The sequence below is a fragment of the Pan paniscus genome, chromosome 15 (assembly GCF_029289425.2).
Source record: "Pan paniscus chromosome 15, NHGRI_mPanPan1-v2.0_pri, whole genome shotgun sequence".
NCBI lineage: Eukaryota > Metazoa > Chordata > Mammalia > Primates > Hominidae > Pan > Pan paniscus.
This window is the reverse complement of record NC_073264.2, coordinates 104,222,747-104,247,946: the sequence shown is the minus strand read 5'-3', so window position 1 is coordinate 104,247,946 and position 25,200 is coordinate 104,222,747. Positions and strand designations below refer to the sequence as shown.

The 25,200-nt window shown below is 58.2% G+C and overlaps 1 protein-coding gene across 2 annotated transcripts; it reads right to left on the bottom strand.

Annotated features, from left to right (window-relative positions):
• Positions 1-2,941: 2,941 nt before the first annotated feature.
• LBHD2 (LBH domain containing 2) lies at positions 2,942-10,447 on the bottom strand. 2 transcript variants are annotated; one of them, XM_034937221.3, is made up of 4 exons: positions 8,744-10,447; positions 6,932-7,037; positions 4,713-4,869; positions 2,942-3,242 (listed from the first exon to the last, which is right to left on the bottom strand). In XM_034937221.3, exons 2-4 carry the CDS (start codon positions 6,998-7,000, stop codon positions 3,142-3,144), a joined length of 327 nt encoding a protein of 108 aa, XP_034793112.1. In that variant the 5' UTR covers positions 7,001-7,037; positions 8,744-10,447; the 3' UTR covers positions 2,942-3,141. The 2 variants fall into 2 exon arrangements, 1 of the variants encoding a protein (XP_034793112.1); XR_004666077.2 differs by lacking the exon at positions 4,713-4,869 and having other exon boundaries at positions 3,125-3,242.
• Positions 10,448-25,200: the final 14,753 nt, after the last annotated feature.

The following is a 25,200-nucleotide window of genomic DNA, read 5'->3' as shown; positions in this document are numbered from 1 at the left end:
ATGCTGCAGCACCATCTGCAGAGGGGCCAAATTAGACTCAAAGATGCCAGCACCTCCTCCAGGAAGCCCTCCAATTAACCACTTGAGTCACTACCCTGAGCCCTGGGTTCCCTCTGTGAAGTGGGGTGCTAAGAGTCCCACTTCAAGCCCGAGAGGTGCCCAGCAGCCCATAGGCCCTTCCTCCCAGCCCAGTCCCACCTGCTGGCCCGAGTTCCACCCCACCTGTCTCCAAAAGGCAGAGATGAGGGGTAACAGGGAATAAGCAAAACTGAGCAGAGACAGCCGGGGTCCAAGGTGGCTGGCTTCCCAGGGCTCAGTGACCTGCTCTCGGCCACGCAGGTGCCCAGAGAGGCCAGGACTGCGACCTAGGTCTCTGGCTCTGTGGACTGGGTCTTCCCATACAGCCAGGCCTTGGTGGACCGGAGACTTCCCAGTCTAATTCTCCCACCCGCCCCTCAGCTCCCAGGGCATGTTGGGGTCCTGGGACCTCCAATTATGGGTCGCTCCATTCAATACACAGGTGCCTGAAAAGCTGGTGGTGCCCAGGGCCTGGGGACTGCTCCTGGAAGTCCCCTCAACTCCCATCTGCTCTCCACAGGCACCTGAGCCTGTGCCCGCTTTTCAGCATGAGGCTGCAATGTTTCTTTCATGCTATGTCCATGTTTTCCCGAAGTTTCTCAGTAAAATCCCTTTGGAAAAACCCCAGCCTTATCTCAAAGAAGCCTGGGGCACAAGGTTGGTCTGGGGTCAGGAGAAGGCAGGGTGGGGGGCCATTAGGAGGGAGAGGCCTGGCCAGGGACACCCACCAGAGGGCAAGCCCAGCTCCCCACGACCTTGGAGAGGCACTTCAATCTCTGAGCCTCAGTTTACTCCTCCAGAAAATGGGATTGTCGTTGGGATCAAATGGGTTCACCTTGGCTGAGGACATGGCTCCCAGGTAGGGAAGGCCAGGGAGCAGGACCCCCACCACCAGATGCTTGCCTGATCTGGGGCTCACTGAGAGGCCAGGCTGTCACACCCGGGGTGTAGAAGCCAGAGGCGGCCGCTTCCACCCTCACTGCTGCCGGGACCAGCGTTAAGCGCAGCGTGAGCACCCAGAGGCCCAGGCTCCCTCCCTAACCGGAAGCGGCTGCGGGCAGCGGGCAGCAGACCACTCTGCCCCAACCCCATATTGCAGGGTTGAGGTGGGAGCCCGGGCGGTGGCCCCAGCCGACGCCAGGGGGAGCCGCAGAACGACTCCCGTGGGGCGTCCCCAGGTCACCGCGTGTGGGGGGGCGGGACGGGGTGCCGGGGACGGGACCTCGTTGGCACCGCCCCTGCCGTCTCCGCCCGCGGGCTCTGGGCGTGACCGGGCGGTCTGGGCCCCGGCTCGCGGTGAAGGGCGGCGGGGTGGGGCAGCCCCCCGCGGTCGGGCCTCTCCACCCCTGGCTCAAGAGCACGCAGGGTCCTGGGACCTGCGGTGGGGGTCGCCTCCGCCCAAAAGCTGCCCTGCTGGACGGGGCGCGCTGGCGGGGTGCTGTGGGCGCCCTGGGACTCCGCCCGAGCTCGGCCGCTCGGCTGTGTGGGTCCCGGGCAGCCGTGTTGAGCCAGATGTCATAATTCTCACCCCGGAGCCGTGTGGTGGGGATCAAATCTCAGTAAATGGCGTCATCGCCCACCCACGTGCCGGCCTCCCTGCACCCCACATCCCACGTGTCTGCAAGGCATCCTGCGAAATGTCTGTCCCCTTTCACAAAACTACCCCCATGTCCCCCATCCTGGTCAAGCCTCTCCCTCCCTGGCTTCAGGACCGATGGGAAGGACTGGAGGAGGACGGAGAGGACTGAAGGCCCGCCCCACCCCTCACCTGAGCTATAGTCCAGGGGAGGGCCCATGGGGTCCTGCGGTTTAAAACTGCAGCAGGCTGCCAGGCCAACTTCCGCCCCTCACCTCCCACCTTTCCCGCATTGGGGGGTTGGCTATTTTTAGAAGGAAGGCAGTGGGAGAAAGTGCATCTGAAAAGTGCATCTTCGTCCTGGAGGCTGGTGAGGCAGCGGGAAAGCACAGAGGGGCAGTGTCTCCTGCCTCCCTCCTCTCATGGGCCCCTGGCACACCTGCCCGGGCCACAGAAAGGCCATGGACTTGGCAGAGCTGACATTTATGGAGTGTACCACTGCCCGGCCCTAAGCTTCCTCATCCTGGCTCAGGCTGGCTAAGGGCAGAGGGCCAGGTTGGGGGGACACACCTGGGGAGGGGGCCCTGGGTTACACTCAGGGCTCTGCCCCCATGCCAGCTGCAACCAGGCAGCAGGGCTCCCCTCCTGTAGTAGAACAGAGTCCAGAGGCAATGTCGATGGACCCAGTGGAGGGACAGGACCCCCACATGGGGCAGGAAGAGATGCCTGCTCAACCAGCCTCTGATGCAGGTTCTGTGGCAGCCTAGTGGCTTCCTGACCTCAGGAATTCCCTTCGTAGCCCCTTGCCTTGAGCACCTCGCTTTGCACCTCAGTTCCCACACGTGTAAAATGGGACCTTCACGAAGATTTAATGAGATCCAACCTGGAATGGGGCGGCCCACCCCAGGCACCATCGCTGTGCTTTCCTACACCCAGGGCAAGTGGGTAGCAGGCCCTCAGGGTCTGGCCCTGGCCCCAAGGAGGCCCCACGGAGGGTTGGGAGGCCACCTGGAGGAGGCTGGTTCTGCCTTGGACAGCCTTGGCCAAAGCAGAGAGAGGGACCCTGGGCAGAGGCACCAGCCACAGAGCCAGCTCAGCCCTGCCCAGCCTGCCCCAGTGCCACGCCCAAGTGGTCACCCAAGAGGCGCTCTGGACTGGCCAGCCTGGGCTGGGAGCTGAGGCCCTCACCTGGAAGGCCACAGGCAGAGCCCAAACTGTCCTCAGTCCCTTGCATCCCCATCAAGTGTGCCTACTGGCCACCAGGAAGTGCCTTTATTTCTGCTTCAAACCACAGAACAAAGTGGGGTGTGATCCAGACCTGGGCCATGGGCAGAAGAGGGCAGGGCTGCGGTCCAGACCCTGTGAGACAGGAAGCAGCCTCTGGGCTTTCCAGGCTGGGCAGGCCGGGCCCTCCTGTGCATCAGCCCGGCCACCCTGGGGCAGAGGCCCTCAGCAGTCAGACAGCAGAGCCCAGCCACGTCCTTGTCCTATCCCTGGGCCGGGGCTGCTGGGTCCTCGGGGCAGCCACACTCGCTGCCAGCATTATCTGCAGCTTTCCCTGGTTCTCTGGGCAGACTCGGCGAGGGGGCTGCAGAAACATAAAGGCGGCCGTGTTGGTCGGCGGGGGGAGTGCAGCCTGAGAGGATCCCAGGGGCCCGAAATGAGCCTTTGGCAGGCAACTGGGCTGGGGCAGGCCAGGAGGTCCCCTCAGGTGATGAGAAGCGGGAGGGGTGCTCGGCCAGGGAGGCAGAATGAGGCTGGGCTCTGCGAGCAGGGGCAGCTCCCACATCCACCAGATGATGGGGTGGCAGAGGGAAGGGAAGTCCAGGGCAGACTCAAGGATATCCCCAGAGCCCAAGTCCCAGGAGTTACCCAAGGGGTGGTCCCTGATGCTGTCCTGGGCCCTGGGCAGAAACTGACAAGAGGTTGAGGGGGCTTTGGGCAGAGGTGGGGGTTATGGGTCCAGACAGATAACCCCTCTGGCCACACTGAAAAGGGGGTTTTCTGGCCAGTACAGGCTGAGGCCTGGGGATGGGAAGAGGGCAGGCAAGGTGCTGAGCGGCCCCAGCTGCGGCTGAATTCACTTCCTCCTCAGGGAATAGACTCCCAGGCATCTCCAGGGGACAACATCTCCCAGGGCACAGGGCACAGCTCATGCCCCTTGCCCAGCCCGCAGTGGCCCTCAGAGCCATTCACAAGGCCCCCACAGCCCAGCCTGCTGCCTCTCCTGTTCCTTGGGGCTGGCACCGGCTGCCCCCTCCTGCTCACACAATCCTCCCAGAAGTTTCAGCTTTTATTTATTTTTGAGACGGAGTCTCACTCTATCGCCCAGGCTGGAGTGCAGTGGCACGATCTCAGCTCACTGCAACCTCTGCCTCCAGGGTTCAAGCGATTCTCCTGCCTCAGCCTTCCGAGTAGCTGGGATTACAGGCGCCTGCCACCATGCCTGGCTAATTTTTGTATTTTTAGTAGAGATGGGGTTTCACCATGTTGGCCAGGCTAGTCTCGAACTCCTGACCTCAACTGATCCACCTGCCTCAGCCTCCCAAAGTGCTGGGATTACAGGCATGAGCCACCGCACCTGGCCTGCTTTCAGCCTTTAAACAGGGCACCTGCAGCGGGATGGAGCCTGCCAACAGGCCAGCCCATCCCCCTACCACAAGCACCGGTAGGCTCACAGCCTCCCAGGCCCTAGTGAGCAAGGCACACTTGCTCCAAAGGTGATGACGAGGGTGCACCGGATGAGGAGGGGCGAGAATGTGGCATCACTCATTCAACAATTATGCACCGTGCACCTCCCGTGCCCAGGCCTGCGGCTGAGAGTGGATAAGGGACCTCATTTGCAGGTGGGAGGGAGGACGGTGCTAGGGAGGGGGGGTTAAGGCCAGGCAGCACCTAGAGTCTCAGGCAGAGACTCCAAGGCGGGTGGAGGATGGAGTGTGAACAGGCAGGAGGCGGGAAGGCCTTGCTTGCTGGAGCCGCAGGAAGCACGCCCCGCTTCTGACCCTGGCAGTGGCCACTTCCTCCTCTCAGCACCCCCACAGGCACCCTCACTTACCAGCAGCAGCCCGGCTCTGAGAGGGGCCCCTCTGGGCACTCTCCAGGGGCCAGCGCAGCTCCCCACTTTCCACAGGGTCCGCCTTGCTCGGCTCCACCACGATTGAGGGCAGCCGCTGGCCCAGCCGAGGGCCCTTCTCCCAGGCACCTGCCACAGCCTCCAGGGAGGATGGGCAGGATCATGGCCATGCCAGGCCTGGCACTCCTATTCCCCCCACCCCTGTCCTGCACACTGCCCCACTAGGGAGATCAGAGACCCTTCCCACCCAGTCCCCAGGGCAGGGATGGGCACATGTGTGTTCACACAGGAACATCCCTGAGACACGTCCCAGGCCCTACCCAGTCCCAACCCTGGGGGTAGGGTGCTCAGCCCCTGGGGTCACAGCTCTCAGGAGGCACCATAGGACGCAGCTGTGCTCAGCTCCAGAAGCCCATTGCACAGCCAGAGCCTGAGGCCGGAGAGGCCAAGGTCACCAGGAATGAGCCCAGGCTTCTGCGCACCCCCAGCTGCCTCCTGCACCCAGACTCCTGCCAGTCCCTTCCTGGGGTCTTCCCTGCTGGGCCCTTGGCCTCCTCCAGGCTCAGAGGAGCTGGGAAGCAGTTGCCATGGCAACCCAAACGGCTGGCTCTGGGCTTGCTCTTGGCTCATTGTTCAGTGCCCACAGGAGCCTGCGGGGGCTGCGTCCCCAGGCCTTCCCGGTGCCCTCAGCATCTCCACCTCCCATTCAAGGCCTTTGAGGCTGCAGTGCTACGTGCAGAACTCTGTCTCTCAGCACCCCAGTGGCCCTGACTTGCCTGCCCTATCCCACCCCATCCCTCAGCGCCCTGGTGGCCCTGACTTGCCTGCCCTGTCCCACCCCCACGCCTGTGCTCGGGCAGATGGCCCTGCCTGGAGCTCCCTGTCTCCCATTTCTCAACCTAGAAGGGAAGCTGCTGGGTCCACCTTCCCAAAAGAGCACAAGGGCCTCGAGGAAGGACAGCCACGCAGCAGGGGGGACTTAGCTGAATGGCCCTCGGCCACTGCAGCAAGATCCCTGAACAGTGCACATTCCTGAGCTCCAGCCCAGACTCTCTTTTAACCACGGACCATAGGTGACCCTCAAGTGTGAGAACAGGTGTCACTGGACTGGGATGTCTGTGGAATGAAGGAGCTGTCAGAGGACAGCAGAGCAGGGACCCCATCCCTACCCCAAAGGCTGGATCCTCCCAGGGGCCACCCTCATGCTGGCATTGCCAGCCAGGGGGGGCTCATTCCCCAGCCTGCTCTCCCTCCCCATGTGCCATTCTCCTTCCTGCCCCCAACCAAGGGTGCTCCTCTCCAAGTCTGCCCACTGGGGTGAACGAGGTCCAGGCCAGCAGCATTTGCAGCTCTGAGTCCTGGTGCTCACCTCTGTCCACCCTGCCTGGGAGGCTGTGTCTGCAACCCCAAGTTCCAGACTGGTCCCTGTATGACTCCAGGCTGGTCCCCCTCTCTAGCCCCACTGCTTCCCAACAAGGAGAATGGCTGGGCTCTGGCTGGGCTCTAGCACTCAGAATACTAAGGCTGCGACCCTGTGTAGGGAGCTTGTTTTTTTTTTTTTTTAGTTTCATCAGCACCCCCCCCATCCCCTGCCAAAAGGTGACACTAGTGGCAGGGAACCCTGGCATTTCCTTACTCAGCAGAGAGCAAAGCGTGCCTTGGGGACAATCCCTGGGGTCCTCAGGTCAGGAAGGAGTGCTAAGTAAGCCAGGAATGCTGGCCTTCAATTTTTTTTATCCATTATACCTTTATAAAAGAGCAACAAGCCGGGCACAGTGGCTCACGCCTGTAATCCCAGCACTTTGGGAGGCCAAGGCAGGTGGATCACCTGAGGTCAGGAGTTGGAAACCAGCCTGGCCAACATGGTGAAACCCAACTCTACTAAAAATACAAAAATTAACTGGGCATAGTTGTGGACACCTGTAATCCCAGCTACTCCAGAGGCTGAGGCAGGAGAATTGCTTGAACCCCGGAGGCGGAGGCTGCAGTGAGCCAAGATCACGCCATTACACTCCAGCCTGGGCAACAGAGCAAGACTCTGTGTCAAAAATAAATAAATAAATAAATAAATAAATAAGCAATGATCTCCCCCACCCAGATGGGTAAACTGAGGCCAGCAGCAAGGCAAGGCATGCCCCAAGTCATGGGACAGAGTTTGAGGCTTGCTCCCTCCCGACCCCCCCAGGGTCCCGAGCGCATACCTTCCCTTCTGGGCCTCCAGCCCCCTCAGCAGCGCCTGGCTGTGGTGGAGCAGGCCGCGGGGTGCTCATGCTGCTGCTGCCACTGCGCCACTAAGCTGCACGAGGACTGGGAGCAGAAATGGGGTGTCTGTTGTTGGCCTGATGCTGGATCCACACTCCCCCGAAGGCTTCAGGTGCTAAGCCCACCCCACTCCACCCCAGCCCAGGCCCAGTGCCCATGGCTCCAGCTGGACCTATATTGCACTGCTCCCTGCCTGAGCCCGCCGCCAGAGGGGGCACTGGACCCTGGCCGCACAGTGTGCCTGCAAGAGGGCACAGGCAGGAGGGGAGACCTGGGAAGGCTTCCTGGAAGAAGTCTGCTGATCTGAGGCCTGAGAGATGAGCAGGAGGTAGCTAGGCCAGCTGGGAGGACAGAAGCACATTCTGAGACAGGAATAGTGCAGGAAGGACACGGAGTGTCCTAGGGACCTAAACGTTCCTGAGACGGGAGGCTGGGAGTAGTAGGGACTGGGTTCAAGTCAGCCAGAGGCCAAGGTGCCCATTTCCTCCTCGAGAGCGTGCACCCTGCACACCCCGGGCCAGGCCCTCAGCACCCACAGCCCAGGGGGAAATGAAGTCCTGCCTGCACTTGGCCGCACCCACTCAGGCTGGCCACAGCAGGGGGAGCCCCACTGGAGCCCTGGCAGCAAGGGCTCTGGGAAGAGAGCCCCTGGCAGGAGCTGGCACCAGCCAGACCCTTCACCTGCGCTCGGGCCGTGTGGGCTCTGGGGCTACGCCCTGGTCAGAGGTAGAAGTGGGGGTGGGGTGTGGCAGTGGCTGGCATGCAGGCAGTAGGGGGCCACGGGCGGGGGCAGCCCTGCAGGAAGGGGACAAGGCAGTGGGAGAGCAGAGACCAGCAGGATGGAATGCCTGTGACGTCCTGCTGGGGTGGGTGAGGGTGGTCCTGTGGCCGCCAGCAAAGCAGAGGGCTGCTATTCTGAGAAATGAGGTTTCTTTCACCAAACACCCCACTCAGGTCAGCTGGGGTCCCACTGAGGCCCAGGGAGGGCTAGGAGGGGCACACACTGCAGGAGGCCTCTCGGGGCAGCGGGCAGTGAAGCCACACCCTCTGGCTCCTCTGCCCAACCCCAAAGCCCAGGGATGTCTCAGTGCCCCACTGCTCCCAGGTCCGGCCCTCCATCAAGCCTCTTCTGGATCCCATCCCAGGACCCCAGAACTCAGGTTAGAGTCCAGGGCAGCCAGGACAGAGACCCAGCCAGCCTTGGGAAGGAGGCAGAGGGAGAGGCAAGAAAAATACTGCCACAGAGACCAGGCGAGAGGTGACTGAGCTGGAGACAGAGGAGAAGAGAGAGAGAGAGAGAGACAGAAACAGACCCACAGATGACACTTGGCCCAGAGAGAGAGGGATGACAGAGGCAGATGATAGAGCTGTCAGCTTGAGCCAGGCGGGGGCAGGCAATCAGGGAACAAGTGCCCAAGGGCTGCCTTGCCCTGCCCAGCGCCAGGGTCCAGTGCCAGCCGGGGCACCACACATCGAGGGCACCCACCACCCCCAGCGCCGCGGGATCCCAGGTCTTACTGGGCACAGCCCCGGGGACACAAGCGCGCGGAGGCATGGCGTTCCACAGCCGGGCTGACCCTGCGAACCCATGCCGTCCCCTTCCCCAAAGAGCTCGACTCAAAACTCCCAAATCCCCCCCATGTTCCTCCCTCTCCCAACCACCCCGCACCTAGCCGTCAGGGCGCTCCCGGGGCCCGCACTGCCGGGGCCAGGCTGGGGAAGGGGCGACCCTGCGCCACACTCACACTCACCGCCCGCGCGGGTGCTGGCGCTGGGGCCTCCGCGCTCTCCCGGCTCGCTCTCCTCCTCGCGCTCCCCGCCCGCACGCGCTCTCCCGGCCTCCCTCGCACTCACGCCCTCCGCGGGGCTGGCCGCCGGTCCTCAGCGCCCGCGCCCTCCCAGCTCCAGCCCCCAGCAAGGGCCCGGCCTCATCTTCCCTTGAGCCGACCCCTCCCCCAGGGCCTGCCCCTGGCCACTTGAGACTGAGCCTCAAGATTGGCGTCCAGAAATTTGAGGTGCAGAATTCGGTGGGGCCAGATACATGGAAAGAGGACTCCTTCCTATTGGGGAATAAAGACAGGAGTAAAAAGGACCAAAAAAAAAAAAAAAACCCCCCCAAACTGCCGGGCGCGGTAGCTTAGGCCTGTAATCCCAGCACTTTGGGAGGCCGAGGCGGGCAGATCACCTGAGGTCAGGAGTTCGAGATTAGCCTGGCCAATATGGTGAAACCCCGTCTCTACTAAAAATACAAAAAAAAAAAAAAAAAAAATTAGCCAGGCGCGGTGGCAGGTGCCTGTAGTCCCAGCTACTTGGGAGGCTGAGGCAGGAGAATCTCTTGAACCCAGGAGGCAGAGGTTGCACTTAGCCGGGATCGTGCCACTGCACTCCATCCTGGGTGACAGACTGAGATTCTGTCTCAAAAAGAAAAAACCTAAAAACCCAAACTGGGATGGGCTGCAGGAAGCGGGGGGGGGGGGGGGGGGGGGGAGGGGGTCACCCCTCAGCCCCCCTCTCATCTTTCCAGTTCCATTCCCAAAAAGGAGCAAAACAGCCCTGGGACAAGCTGTCTCATTCAGCCCAGTGCACAGACCTGACACCTGAGCCAAGGTGCATAATCTCTGGTCCATGTAATTCCTACCCTGCAACCAGGAAGCCTCCACCGTCAGTTATCTAACATCCCACTTCCATTCAATATCCACAGTCCATCCACGGTCCGTCTACCATTCACAGCTATTCATCTATCTTTTGCCATCCCGCCACCATCTGAGACCCACCATCTGCCATCCATCATCCACCATCAATAACCCAACATCCACCTCATCCACAATCCACCACTACCATCAATAACTCAACATCCATCCCGTCCACAATTCACCATCTACCTTCAATAACCCAACATCCATCCCGTCCACAATCCACCATCTACCTTCAATAACCCAACATCCATCCCGTCCACAATCCACCATCTACCTTCAATAACCCAACATCCATCCCGTCCACAATCCACCATCTACCTTCAATAACCCAACATCCATCCTGTCCACAATCCACCATCTACCTTCAATAACCCAACATCCATCCCATCCACAATCCACCATCTACCTTCAATAACCCAACATCCATCCTGTCCACAGTCCACTACCTACCTTCAATAATCCAACATCCATCCCGTCCACAGTCCACCATCTGCCTTCAATAACCCAACATCCATCCCATCCACAGTCCGCCATCTGCCTTCAATAACCCAACATCCATCCTGTCCACAGTCCACCATCTACGTCCGTTTGTTTGTTTGTTTGTTTGTTTTGAGATGGAGTCTCGCTCTGTTCCCCAGGCTGGAGTGCAGTGGGAAGATCTCGGCTCACTGCAACCTCCGCCTCACGGGTTCAAGCAATTATCTGCCACAGCCTCCTGAGTAGCTGGGATTACAAGCACCCACCATCACGCCTGGCTAATTTTTGTATTTTTAGTAGAGATGGGGTTTCACCATCTTGGCTAGGCTGGTCTTGAACTCCTGACCTCGTGATCCACCTGCCTCGGCCTCCCAAAGTGCTGGGGTTACAGGTGTGAGCCACCGCGCCCGGCCCACCATCTACGTTCAATAACCCAACATCCATCCCGTCCACAGTCCACCGTCTACCTTCAATAACCCAACATCCATCTCATCCACAATCCACCATCTACCTTCCCCCATGCAACCACCAGCCATCCATTCACAATCCACCATTCAACCACCGTCCAGTATCCAATGTCCATTAACCATCCATCTCCAGTCACCATCCCATATGCAACCACCACCCATCCATCATGCACCCATCCATTCACCACCAGCACCCACCATTTACCAAGCATCAATACATCACTAAATACCCATCGATCCAACATTCATTCACCATCGATCCATCCACCACCTATCCATCCATCACTCACTATGTAACAGCTTTCCATCAGATATTTAACACATCCATCTACCATTCACATCTCCATCCACATATCTAATTGTGAATCATCACTCTACTATTCATTTGTCCCGATTTATCCCTTAACCTCCATCCAATCAGCAACAAGTCACCCATCTACAATTCACCCACCAGTCATTCACCATTTGCCATTCATTCATATTTCTATTAACTGTATTCCTCCATCCATCCACCAACCATCTACCATCACCATCTCTTTTTTGGTGTTTATTTGTTTGTTTGTTTGCTTGTTCGTTCGTTTGAGGCAGAGTCTCTCTCTGTCACCCAGGCTGGAGGGCAATGGCGCAGTCTCGGCTCACTGCAACCTCTGCCTCTGGATTCAAGCAATTCTCCTACCTCAGCCTCCCAAGTAGCTGAGATTATAGGTGCCCACCACGCCCAGCTAATTTTTGTATTTTTAGTAGAGACGGGGTTTCACTATGTTGGCCAGGCTGGTCTCGATCTCCTGACCTCAGGTGATCCACCTGCCATGGCTTCCCAAAGTGCTGGGATTACAGGCGTGAGCCACCACACCCAGCCTACCATCACCATCTCTTATCCATATCCACCACATATCTATTCATTCACTATCCATCTCACAACATCCTCTATCTATCCACCCATCATCCAGCTAAAATTCACTATTCATCCAAAATCCATCCAAGTACCATCTAGCATCCATTCATATTCATCCATTCTAGAAAAAAATACTGACTGCCTTCTATGTGCCAAACATTGTTTTAGGTGCTGAGGACAGAATAGAGAGACAGCAGTGAGCATTTATTTGCCATTATCCATCGACCATTACAATCCACTCACCATCCATCCAGTCACTATTCATGCCCATCCCACATTCATTATTCTTTCTCCATTCGGTGTCCATCTTCATTCATCATCCATCTACCCACTTGCTATGGATCCATCTTCCCCCATCTGTACATTAAAGCATCCATTTACCACCTCTCCATCTACACACCCACCATTCATCTTTCATGCATCACTTTTCCAAGTTGTAGCCACCTACTGTTTAAACCTTCATCCATCCGCTCAACACCTGTTCATCATTAGTCATCCAGATTCCATCCAGTTGTTATCTATCCACATCCACCTTCCATTTGTACCTCCACAGCACACAACCCATTATTCATCCAGCTAGCAATCATTCATTTATTTGCCATCCAGTCCCCATTCATGCACCAGGCAGCCACCATTTACTTGTCCACCACTCATGATCCATCCATCAGTCATATACTCATTGGTATTTCTGTCCCATCTGCCCATCCATTCTCTGTGGATAGATCCATCACAATCATCCACTACTATTTATCCACCATCCATCCACACTTCCACGATGTATCTACCCACTAAGCATCCACCATCTACTATTAATACTTATTGCCTGCAGTTTATATCCACTATGTATGGATTCATGTGGTATCCATTGATCCAACAATTCAGCATCCACGTCCATCCATTTTCCATCTATCAATCTACTGTGTATTTATCTATTCTTCATCACTTAATCAATCACCAACTACATAGATGCATCTACCATCCATCATATTATATCCATCCACCATCTAGGATCACCCTCTACCATGCTTCCAGTGCCCATCCAATCATTAGCCATACATTCTTCTACCCACCACATACTCATTCCATCATTATGTCCATCGTTCATCCACTATCACTCACACAGACAGTTATTCATCCCCCACCAATCAGCCAGCCACCTAGTAATTAACTCATCCATGTGTTCATCTATTACCCTTAAGTTATATTCTTATATTATCCACATACATAAACATCAGTCCACTGTTCTCACTTCATCTCACCGCCACCCATCCCCATCATTCATCCATCCATCTTCTCACCATTCTTTTGCCCATTCATTCATAAACAAAACATTCATGTATTAATAAATATTAATATTAAGCATTATTGACTCCATGTCAATGCTGGATTCTGGGATCATTGAGAGAAATAAGACCCAATCCAAATTCACGATCCAATGGTCCAAAACGGAGAACCAGGTCAGGCAGAGAAGTGTCTTTGTGAAAATGCGAATTGGGTTCTCCTGGATGTGGGATGGATAGAGCTCTTTGCACAAGTTCTCCAGGAGGAAGATGGGCAAGGGGGCATCACAGCAGGGTAGGTGGAGGCCTGACCTGGGCACTGTGGCTGCAGCTCAGGAGATCTGATGATGTGGGCATAGCGGGAGGTGAGACTGGAAAAAGAAGGTAGCAGAGATTGTGCAAAGCTGAGAATGCCCAGCAGAGGGGTCAATCCCTGATGTGGGGGCAGCAAGGAGCTCTGGGAGGGTTTGAGGCAGACAAGAACCCCAATCATCTACATTCTGAGAAGGGGCTCCCCACATCTGTACACTGCTCCAGGCAAGAGCACAGACCAGAAGGACAGGGGCCTGGCCTAGTGTCACACACCAATGCCAGAGTAGGTCAGACACCTCACACCCTTATCACTGTGTCTGCAACCGCACCCTCTGAAGACCCAGACACCCTCATGTCAGAAAGTCAGCTGGCATGCTCCCCTTCCATCGCCCTATCCCCCAAAAGGCCACCCCGCCCCCTTGCCACTTGGGCAGAAATTGCTCTCCCAACTTGTTAGTGCAAGTGGTAACTATCACCTAAGGTGTTAGTTGTCATCCAAGGTGTTGGTAGGCAGGGGCCTCCCAGCTTCTAGGGCTTGCTCCCAATGGGGCATAGGGTGCTCAGGAAGTGCTCAAGTCCCTTGAGGCACCAAGCCATTGAGGCTGGGGCAGGGAGCATCTGTAAAGACAGGCCTGGAGCTCATAGCTGAGCTGCACAGTTGGCCTCAGGGCCCGTTTTTGCCTCGAGCCTCGGATATGCTGCTTCTCCCCCTCTCTCCTGCCACTGCCATGGGCCTTTCTCTACAGGAGACTGGCAGATCCAGAGGCAGGAGCTGTGCCTGGCCATGCCCAGCGTCTGCTGTGTGTCTATGGAGCCCCTGGTCCTCTCTGGGCCTCCCCATCCCTGCCAATGCAGTAAAGGCATGGGGTGGACTAAGTGAAGAAGCAGCGTCCCTCACGTCCTCTGGCTGCACTGAGGCTATCGTTACCCTCTCCCAGCCCTGCTCCCCAGCCCCCACACCTTCCAAAGCTTGAACAGGCTGGGCACGGTGGCTCATGCCTGTAATCCCAGCACTTTGGGTAGCTGAAGTAGGAGGATCGCTTAAGCCCAGGAGTTCAAGACCAGCCTAGGCAATATAGTGGACCACAAAAAATACGAAAAAAATTATCTGAGTGTGGTGGTGCATGCTGGTAATCCCAGCTACTCAGGAGGCTGAGTTGGGAGGATCACTTGAGCCCAGGAGGTTGAGGCTACCGTGAGCCGTGATTGCCCCACTGCATTTTCCAGCCTGGGCGATGAAGTGAGACCATCTCAGAAAAAAAAAAAAAAAAAAAGAACGGAGGTGAGGGCGGCATCTGCATCTACTGGGGTGCTCCGCTGGAAGCGGAAAGCCTGGCCCTGGGCCAGAAAGGCTTTGCTCTCGGTACCCTCTTGTGGCCGTCTTGGAGTAAGACACCGCAGACTGCCTGGGCAACATCGAGGACTGCGCAGTGACAATACACCACTTCGGTGTTTTACCTGCATGTCTCTGCTACATATAATCCTTCCTTCCTTCCTTCCTTCCTTCCTTCCTTCCTTCCTTCCTTCCTTCCTTCCTTCCTTCCTTCCTTCTTTCTCTCCCTCCCTCCCTCCCTCCTTCCTTCCTTCCTTCTTTCTCTCCCTCCCTCCCTCCCTCCTTCCTTCCTTCCTTTGGGTGTTTTATATGCATGTCTCTGCTACATATAATCCTTCCTTCCTTCCTCCCTTCCTCCCCTTCCTCTGCTTCCCTCCTTCCTTCCTCTCTGCTACTCCCTTCCTTCCTTTTTTTCTTTCTTCTCTTCTTTCTTTTTTTTTTTTTAACAGATGCAGCCTTGCTGTTTCCCAATCTGGCCTCGAACTCCTAGGCTGAAGAGATCCTCCACCCTGGCCTCTGGAGTAGCTGGGACTGCACAGGCTCATGCCACCAGGCTGGGCCATGTGAGCACTGTGGCCCTATGCCACAGGATCGTGCTGATCCTCTGACAGGGCAGGTCCAGGACCAACTCCTGTGCCCCTTGGCAGACTGGCAGGCAGGGGGTCCTAAATAAATGACCCTGGGGCCGGGCGCGGTGGCTCACGCCTGTAATCCCAGCACTTTGGGAGGCCAAGGCGGGTGGATCACGAAGTCAGGAGATCGAGACCATCCTGGCTAACACGGTGAAACCCCGTCTCCACTAAAAATACAAAAAATTCTCCGGGCGTGATGGCGGACGCCTGTAGTCCCAGCTACTCCGGAGGCTGAGGCAGGAGAATGGCGTGAACCCGGGAGGCGGAGCTTGCAGCGAGCGGAGATCGCGCCACTGTACTCCAGCCTGGACAACAGAGGGAGACTCTGTCTCAAAAACAAAAAATAAATAATAAATAAATAATAAATAAATAAATAAATAACCCTGGTGGAGGTTGGAGGGGCCAGGGGGGTGGATGGAGAGTGAAAAAAGAAGGTGACTGGAAGAGGCCTCCAGCCTCTCCTGGGACTGTCTCACCCTGCTAGGAAGCCCTGGTGCAAGGACTTCCAGCTGTCTTCTCCCACACTAAATCCCCAGCCCCTAAGTATTGGTTGACAGCAGTTTCCAGACGTTTCCCTCTAGATGTGTTACAAATCACCCAGTTTCAGAGGGCTTTTTTATGGCCAGGAGCAGTGTCTCGCGACTGTAATTTGGAAGGCCAAGGCGGGCAGATCGCTTGAGCCCAGGAGCTCGAGACCAGCCTGGGCAACATAGTGAGATCCCCCCCATCTCTAAAAAATTATTATTTTTTTAAAAAGTAGGCTGGGCACGGTGGCTCACACCTGTAATCCCAGCACTTTGGGATGCGGAGGCGGGTGGATCACGAGGTCAGGAGTTGAAGACCAGCCTGGCCAAGATGGTGAAACCCCGTCTCTACTAAAAATACAAAAATTGGCCGGGCGCGGTGGCTCACGCCTGTAATCCCAGCACTTTGGGAGGCCGAGACGGGCGGATCACGAGGTCAGGAGATTGAGACCATCCTGGCTAACACAGTGAAACCCCGTCTCTACTAAAAATACAAAAATTAGCCGGGCGTGGTGGTGTGCGCCTATAGTCCCAGCTACTCAGGAGGCTGAGGCATTCTCCTGAGAATGGCGTGAACCGAGGAGGCAGAGCTTGATGTGAGCCAAGATCACGCCACTGCACTCCAGCCCAGGCGACAGACAGAGACTCCGTCTAAAAAAAAAAAAAAATTAGCCAAGCACGGTGGCTCTCGCCTGTAATCCCAGCATTTTGGGAGGACCATGCGGGCGGATCATCTGGAAGTCACGAGAGAGAGACCAGCCTGAGCAACACGGTGAAACCCCTCTCTACTGAAAATACAAAAATTCGCCGGGCTCGGTGGTACACGCCTGTAGTCCCAGCTACTCGGGAGGCTGAGGCAGAAGAATTGCTTGGACCTGGGAGGTGGAGGTTGCAGTGAGCCGAGATCAAGCCACTGCACTCCAGCCTGGGCGATAGAGGCAGACTCCGTCTCAAAAAAAAAAAAAAAAAAAAAAGGAGCCAGGAGTGGCGGCGCCTGTAGTCCCAGCTACTTGGGAGGCTGAGGTGGGCGGATCACTTGAGCCCGGAGAGGTTGAGGTTGCATTGAGCCGTGATCGCATCACTGCACTCCAGCTTGGGTTACAGAGCAAGACCCTGTCGGAAAAAAAAATACGGTTTCAGTTTTTTATTTTTTGGTGGGTTTTTTTGTTTGTTTGTTTTGGGACGAAGTCTCGCTCAGTCGCCCAGGTTGGAGTGCAGAGTGGCGTGATCTCAGCTCACTGCAACCTCCGCCTCCCAGGTTCAAGCGATTCTCCTGCCTCAGCCTCCTGAGTAGCTGGGATTACAGGCACCCACCACCACGCCAGGCTAATTTTGTATTTTTAGCAGAGACGGGGTTTCACCATCTTGCTCAGGCTGGTCTCGATCTGCTGACCTCAGGTGATCCGCCCGCCTCGGCCTCCCAAAGCGCTGGGATTCCCGGCGTGAGTCCCGCGCCCGCCCGGGGTGTTTGGATGTCGTCCTAAGAGGCTCCACCCACAGGGGCAGCCCCGGGGCGCGGCTGCGGGGCGCGGCCTCGGCTCCGGGTAAGGGTCTGCCAGGCACAGGGCGCGGCCTCCGGCTCCGGCTGAGGGTCTGCCCTCCTAGTGGGAGTTGCGGAGAGGAGGCGCCGCGGAGTGGAGCGGGACCAGGCCCGGGGAAACGCGGCCGGAGGCGGGGCGTCGGCAGGAGGGGCGGTGCTAACGGCCCCGGGTTCCCGGTGCTCCAGCGCCCCCTCCCGGCTCGAGAGACGAACGCCCGACCACGTCCCTCGGCGGCCGCGGGCGGAGGAGCCGGGCGACACTCCTGTCCCCCTCGCCGCCGCCTCCAGCCTCCCCCGGCACAGCCGGAGAGAATGAGGCTCCAGGCAAAGCCAAGCAGGATCCAGGGCCGGGGCCCGCGCGGAGCCGACACCCTGCTCATAGGAAAGCGAGGCTTGCTTCCCATTGCACGGAAGGGGAAGTCGAGGCCCGGGCGCTTGCTGGTCCGGCGCAGGGAGCTCGGCTCCGGCGCGGAGCGGGGAGGGGGATCGGGCTCAGCGGGGGCCCGATCTAGGCGACTAGGAGCGCCCATCCCGGGACTGCAGCCAGGCGGTCTGGGAGGGGGTGCTGTCCTTAATTTCTGGCTTGAAGGACAGGTGACCCGGGACAGGTGGAGACGGAAGTGAGAGGGGCAGCCAGGTGATGGGGACGGCGCATGCAAGAACCCAAAGGCCGGGAGCATGGGGCTACTGCCGACACCAGAGGCTAGTCCCACCCAGTGTTGACCTGGCAACCAGCCGGGGAGGAAGGGAGCTGTCTGAGGCCACACCCGACGCCCACCGGTGTCACCCGGGGCTGAGGTCATTCGGCCCGCCCTGGGCTGGCAGAGTTCAGCCTGCCCCACCCTCAGCCCGCCCACCGCAGGGGACCTTGCTTGTCGCCTGCCCTACTTGGCCCCACTTTAACCCTGGTGCTGTGCACACAGACAGGCCTGGCAGGGCTCAGTTCTCAGGCGGAGGGTCAGGGTTGTAACTTCCAGAGCCTCTGAGGACTCCTCACTGCTGAGGGCAGCAGCTGGCAGCCTCCAGCTGGGAAGCTCTGGGGATGGCCAGGTCCTGCCGTGTGGCCAGCACAGTCTCACCTCACTAAGGGGCAGCTCCTGTTCACAGAGGTGGGCAGGTCCTGCTGCCGGGCACATGCTAAATGAGCACTAATTGTCGTGGGCCACCTTTGTGTAACAAACATTAACTCTAAAGTGTGTGCCCCTTTTTAAAAAGTCCTCCTTAGTACGGTGGTGGGTAAGACGAAAATGGTATGTGTGTGTATAGTGCACAAGTGTGCTGGAGAGCTACGCCATAATCCTAGCTCAGCTCACACCGCATGTCCTGTGAGCAGGCACTCTCCAGGCAATTGGCCTGAAACCAGATGGCTTCACTGAATCATGGAAGCCCTATAAAGATGGCGTAGTATCCCATTTACAGGGAGGAAACCAGGGACGGAGAGGCTGAAGAGCCTGCCTGGGGTCACAGAGCTTGTGAGGGGAGAGCTCCGTCCTGGAGTGCACCATGACACTGTGCACTGGGCTGCGGGGCCCCGGGGGCAGGAAGGTGCCGGGGTGGGGAGACACCCTGTCACTGCAGCCACATTGACACTGGCTACACCCCAGCTGGGGCCTGGAGGCCTCCAGTCCCAGGACAGCACTGGGGCGGTACAGGAACACATACTGAGACTGGGAGGGAAAGAGGCTTGCCCTGGAACCACAGCTGGAGAAGCCCAGAGCCAAGGGAGGAACCCCCAAGGCCAGCGGCCCACAGGGGAGCCCTGTTGCCCTCCCTCTCCTCCTGCACCAGGGGCGCTGAGCCCTGCGGACAGGCATGATGGGTGCTGGGCCCGCAAATCATGCAGAACCCGCCCACACCCCAGCAGCCACAGGTTGAACTGATTCTTGCTGAGCTCTAAAAGCCTCCAAGGGAATCCCCTGAGCCCTAGGGACAAAGATGTGACTGCGGCCGCCAGGGAGATAGGGGTCCAGCCCTTCATGGCCCTGGCCCCACCTGCGGGGGTTTGGGGTAGGATTCAAGGCCCGGCTAGCCTCAGTCCCACATCATGGCTGCAGGGTGGGGCCTGACATCCTGGGCCCTGCCCTGCCTTTGTGCCCCAGAGCAGTCAGGGAGAACGGACGCCTGAGGCTAGGCTGCTTGTGCGCACTCTGTCCTGGCCTGGGCACCCATTTCCCCGGCATCCCGTCTCCCCCAGCCCCGGCCTCCCAGCAGTCAGGTCACTCAGTCATGCAGGCCAACATTTCCTCCCAGCGAGCGGTCACCAGACTCAGTGCCAACACTGCGCCCGAGGGGTGTGCAGCCTGGGCTGGCTGAGTGGGGTGTAAAGGTGGAGAAAGGTCCGAAGCGCTGGTGGGAGGGGTGGCCTCTGAGACAGTCTCTGTGCAAAGGCCTGGCATCCCGGCCTCAGGCTACCCGACCCAGTGAGCTGGGTGTCCAAGGCCATGTAGGGAGATTATCCTCTGAATGCTGGGGAGGGATAGGAGCCAGACCCACGATAGTGGTGACTGATGGAGACCTGGGGTGTGGAGTACCCCTACCCCCGCTCAGTGCAGAATCTCACGCTGGCCTCTCAGCCTTGCGCGGCGGGGCCGAGGTGTTACCCATTAACAGATGAGTAATAATCTGCTGATGAGTGTATGATCCGCCCCTGGCTCAGACAAGGGAGGTGGTGGACTGGCCATGGCAGCTGTCCAGACTTGATATCACCCTGAACGTCCCCAAACCTCCCTCCCTCCACTCTTGCTTCGCCCTGGCCAGAGATGGAGGGTGGTGCTGGGAATAGGAGGTAGGTGAGTGCCTGTCCTGGCCAACAGCAGAGGCCCTCGAGGGAAACTGCACCGCAGGTGTCACTCTAGAGCCCACAGCGGGAGCTCTCAACCTGGAGTGTGCAGCAGAATCGCCTGCAGCCCTCTGGCCCAGCCCCAGTGACTCTGGGTGAGTGGGTCTGGGGTGCATTTCAAACAAGTTTCCAGGCGCTGCTGCTGCCAGTCCTATCTGGAGACGACTCTCTGAGAAGCACAAGGTGGCCAGAGGGACAGGAGTGTCCTCAGACTGCCTCTCCCAGAGAGTGGGCCTCCTCGGTCCGCACCCCAGACAGGATATGCCAGCCTTGCAGCCTCTGTGGACATCTCCATGCTCAGGGGCGATGCCCGGCCTCTGCCAACCACGCCAGCTTAGATGAAGTCCAGGCACCTCCCTCAGTTCACCGTGTGCCCCTGAGCGAGTCTCTCGCCCACTCTGAGCCTCAGTTTCCTTATCTGCACAGTGAGGAGGGGAGCAAGGCCATGTGCAGCTATTTGAGCAGGTGAGAGGGAAGCGCTGGGCACACAGAGGCTGTTGAGATGAGTGCTCTTGTTTGTTTGTTTGTTTGCTTGCTTGTTTGTTTGTTTTTGAGACAGAGTCTCGCTCTGTTGCCAGGCTGGAGTGCAAAGGTGTGACCTCGGCTCACTGCAACCTCCGCCTCTCAAGTTCCAGCAATTCTCCTGCCTCAGCCTCCCGAGTAGCTGGGACTACAGGTGTGTGCCACCACGCCCAGCTAATTTTTGAATTTTTAGTAGAGACGGGGTTTCACCATGGTGGCCAGGATGGTCTCAAACTCCTGACCTCAGGTGATCTGCCCACCTCAGCCTCCCAAAGTGCTGGGATTACAGGCGTGAGCCACTGTGCCTGGCCTTTTTTAAAGGAAGTTTACGAATTTTTGTTGGGCCGTATCCAAAGTCATCCTGAGCCCCGTTCGGCCGCGGCAGGTTGGACAGGCTTGATGTGCAGTGTTTGCAGCCATGACTGAATCCTTAGTACCTCCTAATGGCCCTCTCCATCTGCCCCTCCTTGACTTCCTGGCCCAGCCTCCACACCCGCCCCACCCAGGCGTGAGTAATTCCCTCAGGTCGTGCTGTGGGCTCTGGGAAGGGAAATCCTAGATCAGAGGCTCCAAAGGGCCTGGATGGAGGCCCAGGAGCCCCCTTTATCCCCAAGGCAGTGAGGACCCCGGCAGGCTTCTGGGCAGGAGAGAAGCCTGCTTCGCCAGCCTCGGGGAAGATGCCTCCGGCGGCCCAGGGAAGCTGGGCGAGGCCGCTGGGGAGGGGAGCACAGTGGCGCTCAGACGGGTTGCGCAGGCCGCGCTGGTCAGCGCCTCCAGCCTCTCACCTTGCATCATGTCATCGGCTGCTGCCTGTTAGCACCACAGAAGGCTGTCTGTACGTTCTGTCCCCAGTGTGACTGCGGGCTGCACCCGCAACCTCCGTGAAGCCTCACGAGGACGACCACAGAGGCTCCTCTTCCCCTTTCGGGAGATTCTGTGACCTCCAGCTCCTCCTCCCCTTTCAGGGGAGGCACTGGAGGTCACGGAGGTCACAGAGTCAGTGGGTGAGCCCTCTCCCCGACCCACAGGGCGTCTCAGGTGGGCCCTGCTGGCTTCACTGCTCTTCAATGCAGGGAACATTCCTGGCTGCAGTGGGGCGTTGCCCTGAAGGACATTTGCGAGGGGATCATGAGGGCAGGGCTTGTGGCCAGGGCTAGACCAGGGTGCCTAGAAGCAACAGGCAGCAGGCTCAGAAAGGACAGCGTAGGCCGGGCAGCGCCGCCAGCCCTGGGGCTGGGAGAGAACAGGCTGGCCCCACCCTCGGCTGGAAGGAAGAAGCGAAGGCCGCAGAGACTGGAACGCAGAGCAGACAGCGCGCTGACTCTTGGCTGTCTGGACAGGACAGTGACTTCTGGCCGGGGTCACTGCCCGGCGCCATGCAGCAGGGAAGGAGCCAGGAGACCAACACCCTCTACTGTCTCCTCCCTCCCTCCCGGCCTCCATCAGGACTTCCAGGAGCTGACACCAAGTGCAAACCAGACGACCCAGGCCGATGGCGCCCACACAGGTGGCCTCCCAGACACACAGCCAGGAGAGAGGTGGCAGTGGCCCTGGGGACATTGGAAGACGTGGTACACGGGTGGTGACAGCCGTGCTGCTGCCAGCTCCTTCCTGCACCAGCCCTGGTGGTCCCCCTCATTGGGCTCTTTCCAAATAGACCCACCTAGACTTACCCTAATTTGAGGGTGCCAGCTCTTTCCTACTGGGACCCTGGTTGACAGGAAAGTTTTAAGCCTGCATGCAGGGCCACTGGCCCACAGTCCAGCTTTGCTCCGAGGCTGTCTCCAGCCTGGCTCCCCTCTCCTGGGCCCTGGTGGGGTCTCCAGGACCGGACTCCTGGCTCTCTGAGACTATGCATTTGTCCCTGGCTACTTGGGCCTCCAAGATAATGGCTCCCCTGACTCCCTGGCCCACCACCACCACTGCAGAGCGGAACAAAGAGGAGGAGAGAGGCTGTCGCCCCCCCTACCCCACCACCTGATGCACCCAGACACCTTCCAGATGGCCCCCCACCTCCCGCAGCACTTATGGCCCCTCGCATCCCCTCCTGCCTCCCTCATCACTGGCTCTCTGCCTCCTTCCATCTCACAGACATTTCTGTGGGCACTCTCTTTGTACCTGGCCCTGGCAGGGTATTGGCCCATGCCCTTGACCTTCAATGTGGTCAGCATGGATGTTGAGAACGAGGAGGAGAGACACCCTTCAGAAGAGCTGCAGAGTCAGGCAGCAGGAAACCCTAGGAACCAATGGCAGGGTCACATGGCCGCAGGCCTGGGGACTCCTCCATGCTGGGCAGGGAAGGGGGAGCTGCAGAGACTCCCACCTGCGAGGCCCAGCCGTGCTCGTCCAGGCCTGTGGGACTGGCCCTGCGCACCTCCCCAGCATCCCAGGGCAGCCACCTTCTGCTCCCATCTGTGTCCTGAGCTTTGCTGTGCCTGGAAGGCCACACAGGGCTGACTCCTGGCTGTTTGCATCTCCCTAAAAGGTCGCCGCTGGATAGAGGCTTCCTGGCGTCCCCCATCTGTAAGGCAGGCACCCCTCACACACCAGTTGCCCCATCCGCTGTCCTCGCAACCCTCATCCCTCTCCCAGATTCTCTCTTTTACTCCCCTGTGTCCTGGTGTACAGCCTGTCGCCCCTAGACCAGAAGGGACACCCTGGAGTCCTCAGCACCCAGAACCGTGCACGCCGTGGGTGGCAGCCACTCTGGGTTGCTGGAACAAGTGGCCCTGCCTCACGTCTCTAGTGCTACATGGGTTCCATGTGATAGATGCACCGTAATTTCTTTACCTATTTATCTATCAATGGACACTTAGCCTTTTGTTTTTATTTTTATTTTATTTTAATATATTTTAATTTTAATTTATTTATTTTTATTTTTATTTTTATTTTTTTGAGATGGAGTCTTGCTCTGTCGCCCAGGCTGGAGTGCAGTGGCGCAATCTCGGCTCACTGCATCCTCCACCTTCCTGGGTTCACGCCATTCTCCTGCCTCAGCCTCCCAAGTAGCTGGGACTACAGGTGCCCGCCACCACACCCGGCTAATTTTTTTGTATTTTTAGTAGAGACGGGGTTTCACCGTGTTAGCCAGGATGGTCTTGATCTCCTGACCTCGTGATCCGCCCGCCTCAGCCTCCCAAAGTGCTGGGATTACAAGCGTGAGCCACCTTGCCCGGCCTTTATTTTTTTTTGAGAAGGAGTCTCGCTCTGTCGCCCAGGCTGGAGTGTGGCTCCATCTCAGCTCACTGCAACCTCCGCCTCCCGAGTTCAAGCGATTCTTCTGTCTCAGCCTCCCGCATAGCTAGGACTGCAGGAGCATGCCACCATGCTTGGCTAATTTTTGCATATTTTTTAGTAGAGATGGGGTTTCACTATATTGGCCAGGCTGGTCTCGAACTCCTGACCTCGTGATCTGCCTGCCTCAGCCTCCTGAATTGCTGGGATTACAGGCGTGAGCCACAGTGCCTGGCCTAAGCTTTCGTTTTTAAAACCAGGAGCACCGCTATGAGTGTCACTGTGCATGTCGCGTCTTAGGCAGTCCCAGAAGGGGTCACACTGACGCAGGGGATGGAGGAGAGGATGAGAGAGGCCACCTTACCGAGGTGTGGGCAGGGTGCCAGCAAGTCAGGCAGGGGTGGGAGCTGTTTCCACCTTTGGGTCCTCTGAGGACGGCAAGAGGGAGAAGTGGCCGGATCCTGGAGAGAGGAGCTCCGAGGAGAGGGACCCCAGACTTCAGCAGAAAGATGTGGCCAAGGCGCAGCTCCTGGGGAACGTGGGGAACGAGTACTCCCTCCCTCTCCCCCAGCTCCCAGCCACATGCCAGAGGCCCCATTGGCCAAACCCAGCAGTCAGGGGGCCAGGTGGCCTGTGGGCGCAGCCCACCTGGGGTACAGAGAAGGATGGAGAGTGGGTCTGGAGGGGCAAAGGCAGCTATCCAGCAGCTATCCACCCTGCTGACCTTTGGTCTCCACCCTTGCCCTGTGTCTTCAGCACCCAGGGCACATGACGTCCCATCACCCTCGACTGTGTGTGCACCAACCTAAAGGCTGAGAGCCCGGCACTGCCAGCCTCTTCACTAAGGTGGGAGGGGGTGGGAATGGGCAGGAGGGAAGCAGCCCGCTGACGGATGCCCCCCAGCCATGCTGCCTAGGCAGCGTTCCTCAGCCGCCATCCCATGGCCCCTCCCCTCGGCTGGCTCCTCAGCAACACTTTTTTTCTCTCTCTTTTGAGACAGGGTCTTACTCTGTCGCCCAGGCTGCAGTGCAGTGGTGTAATCACGGCTCACTGCAGCCTCCACCTCCCAGGCTCAGGTGATCCTCCCACCTCAGCCTTCCCGGGTTCAAGCGATTCTCCTGCCTCAGCCTCCCGAGTAGCTGGGACTACAGACACTCATCACCACGCCTGGCTAATTTTTGTATTTTTAGTAGAGATGGGGTTTCACTATGTTGGCCAGGCTGTTCTTGAACTCCTGACCTCATGATCTGCCTGCCTCGGCCTCCCAAAGTGCTCGGATTACAGGCATGAGCCAGTGCACCTGGCTAGCTTTTGTATTTTTTTGAGATGGGGGTCTCACTAGGTTGTTCAGGCTGGTCTCTAACTCCTGGGCTCAAGTGATCTGCCTGCCTCGGCCTCCCAAAGTGCTGGCCACCGCGCCTGGCCAGCCCTTTTTGTTTTTTTACAGCCTTAGTGAG

Excerpts from the sequence above, each read along its gene's own strand:
- LBHD2 (XM_034937221.3), bottom strand. The coding sequence starts at position 7,000 with ATGAGCACCCCGCGGCCTGCTCCACCACAGCCAGGCGCTGCTGAGGGG. Across the intron at positions 4,870-6,931 it reads CTGGAGGCCCAGAAGGGAAG|GCTGTGGCAGGTGCCTGGGA; the intron begins GTATGCGCTCGG and ends TCCTCCCTGGAG. Across the intron at positions 3,243-4,712 it reads TCAGAGCCGGGCTGCTGCTG|CCCCCTCGCCGAGTCTGCCC; the intron begins GTAAGTGAGGGT and ends ATGTTTCTGCAG.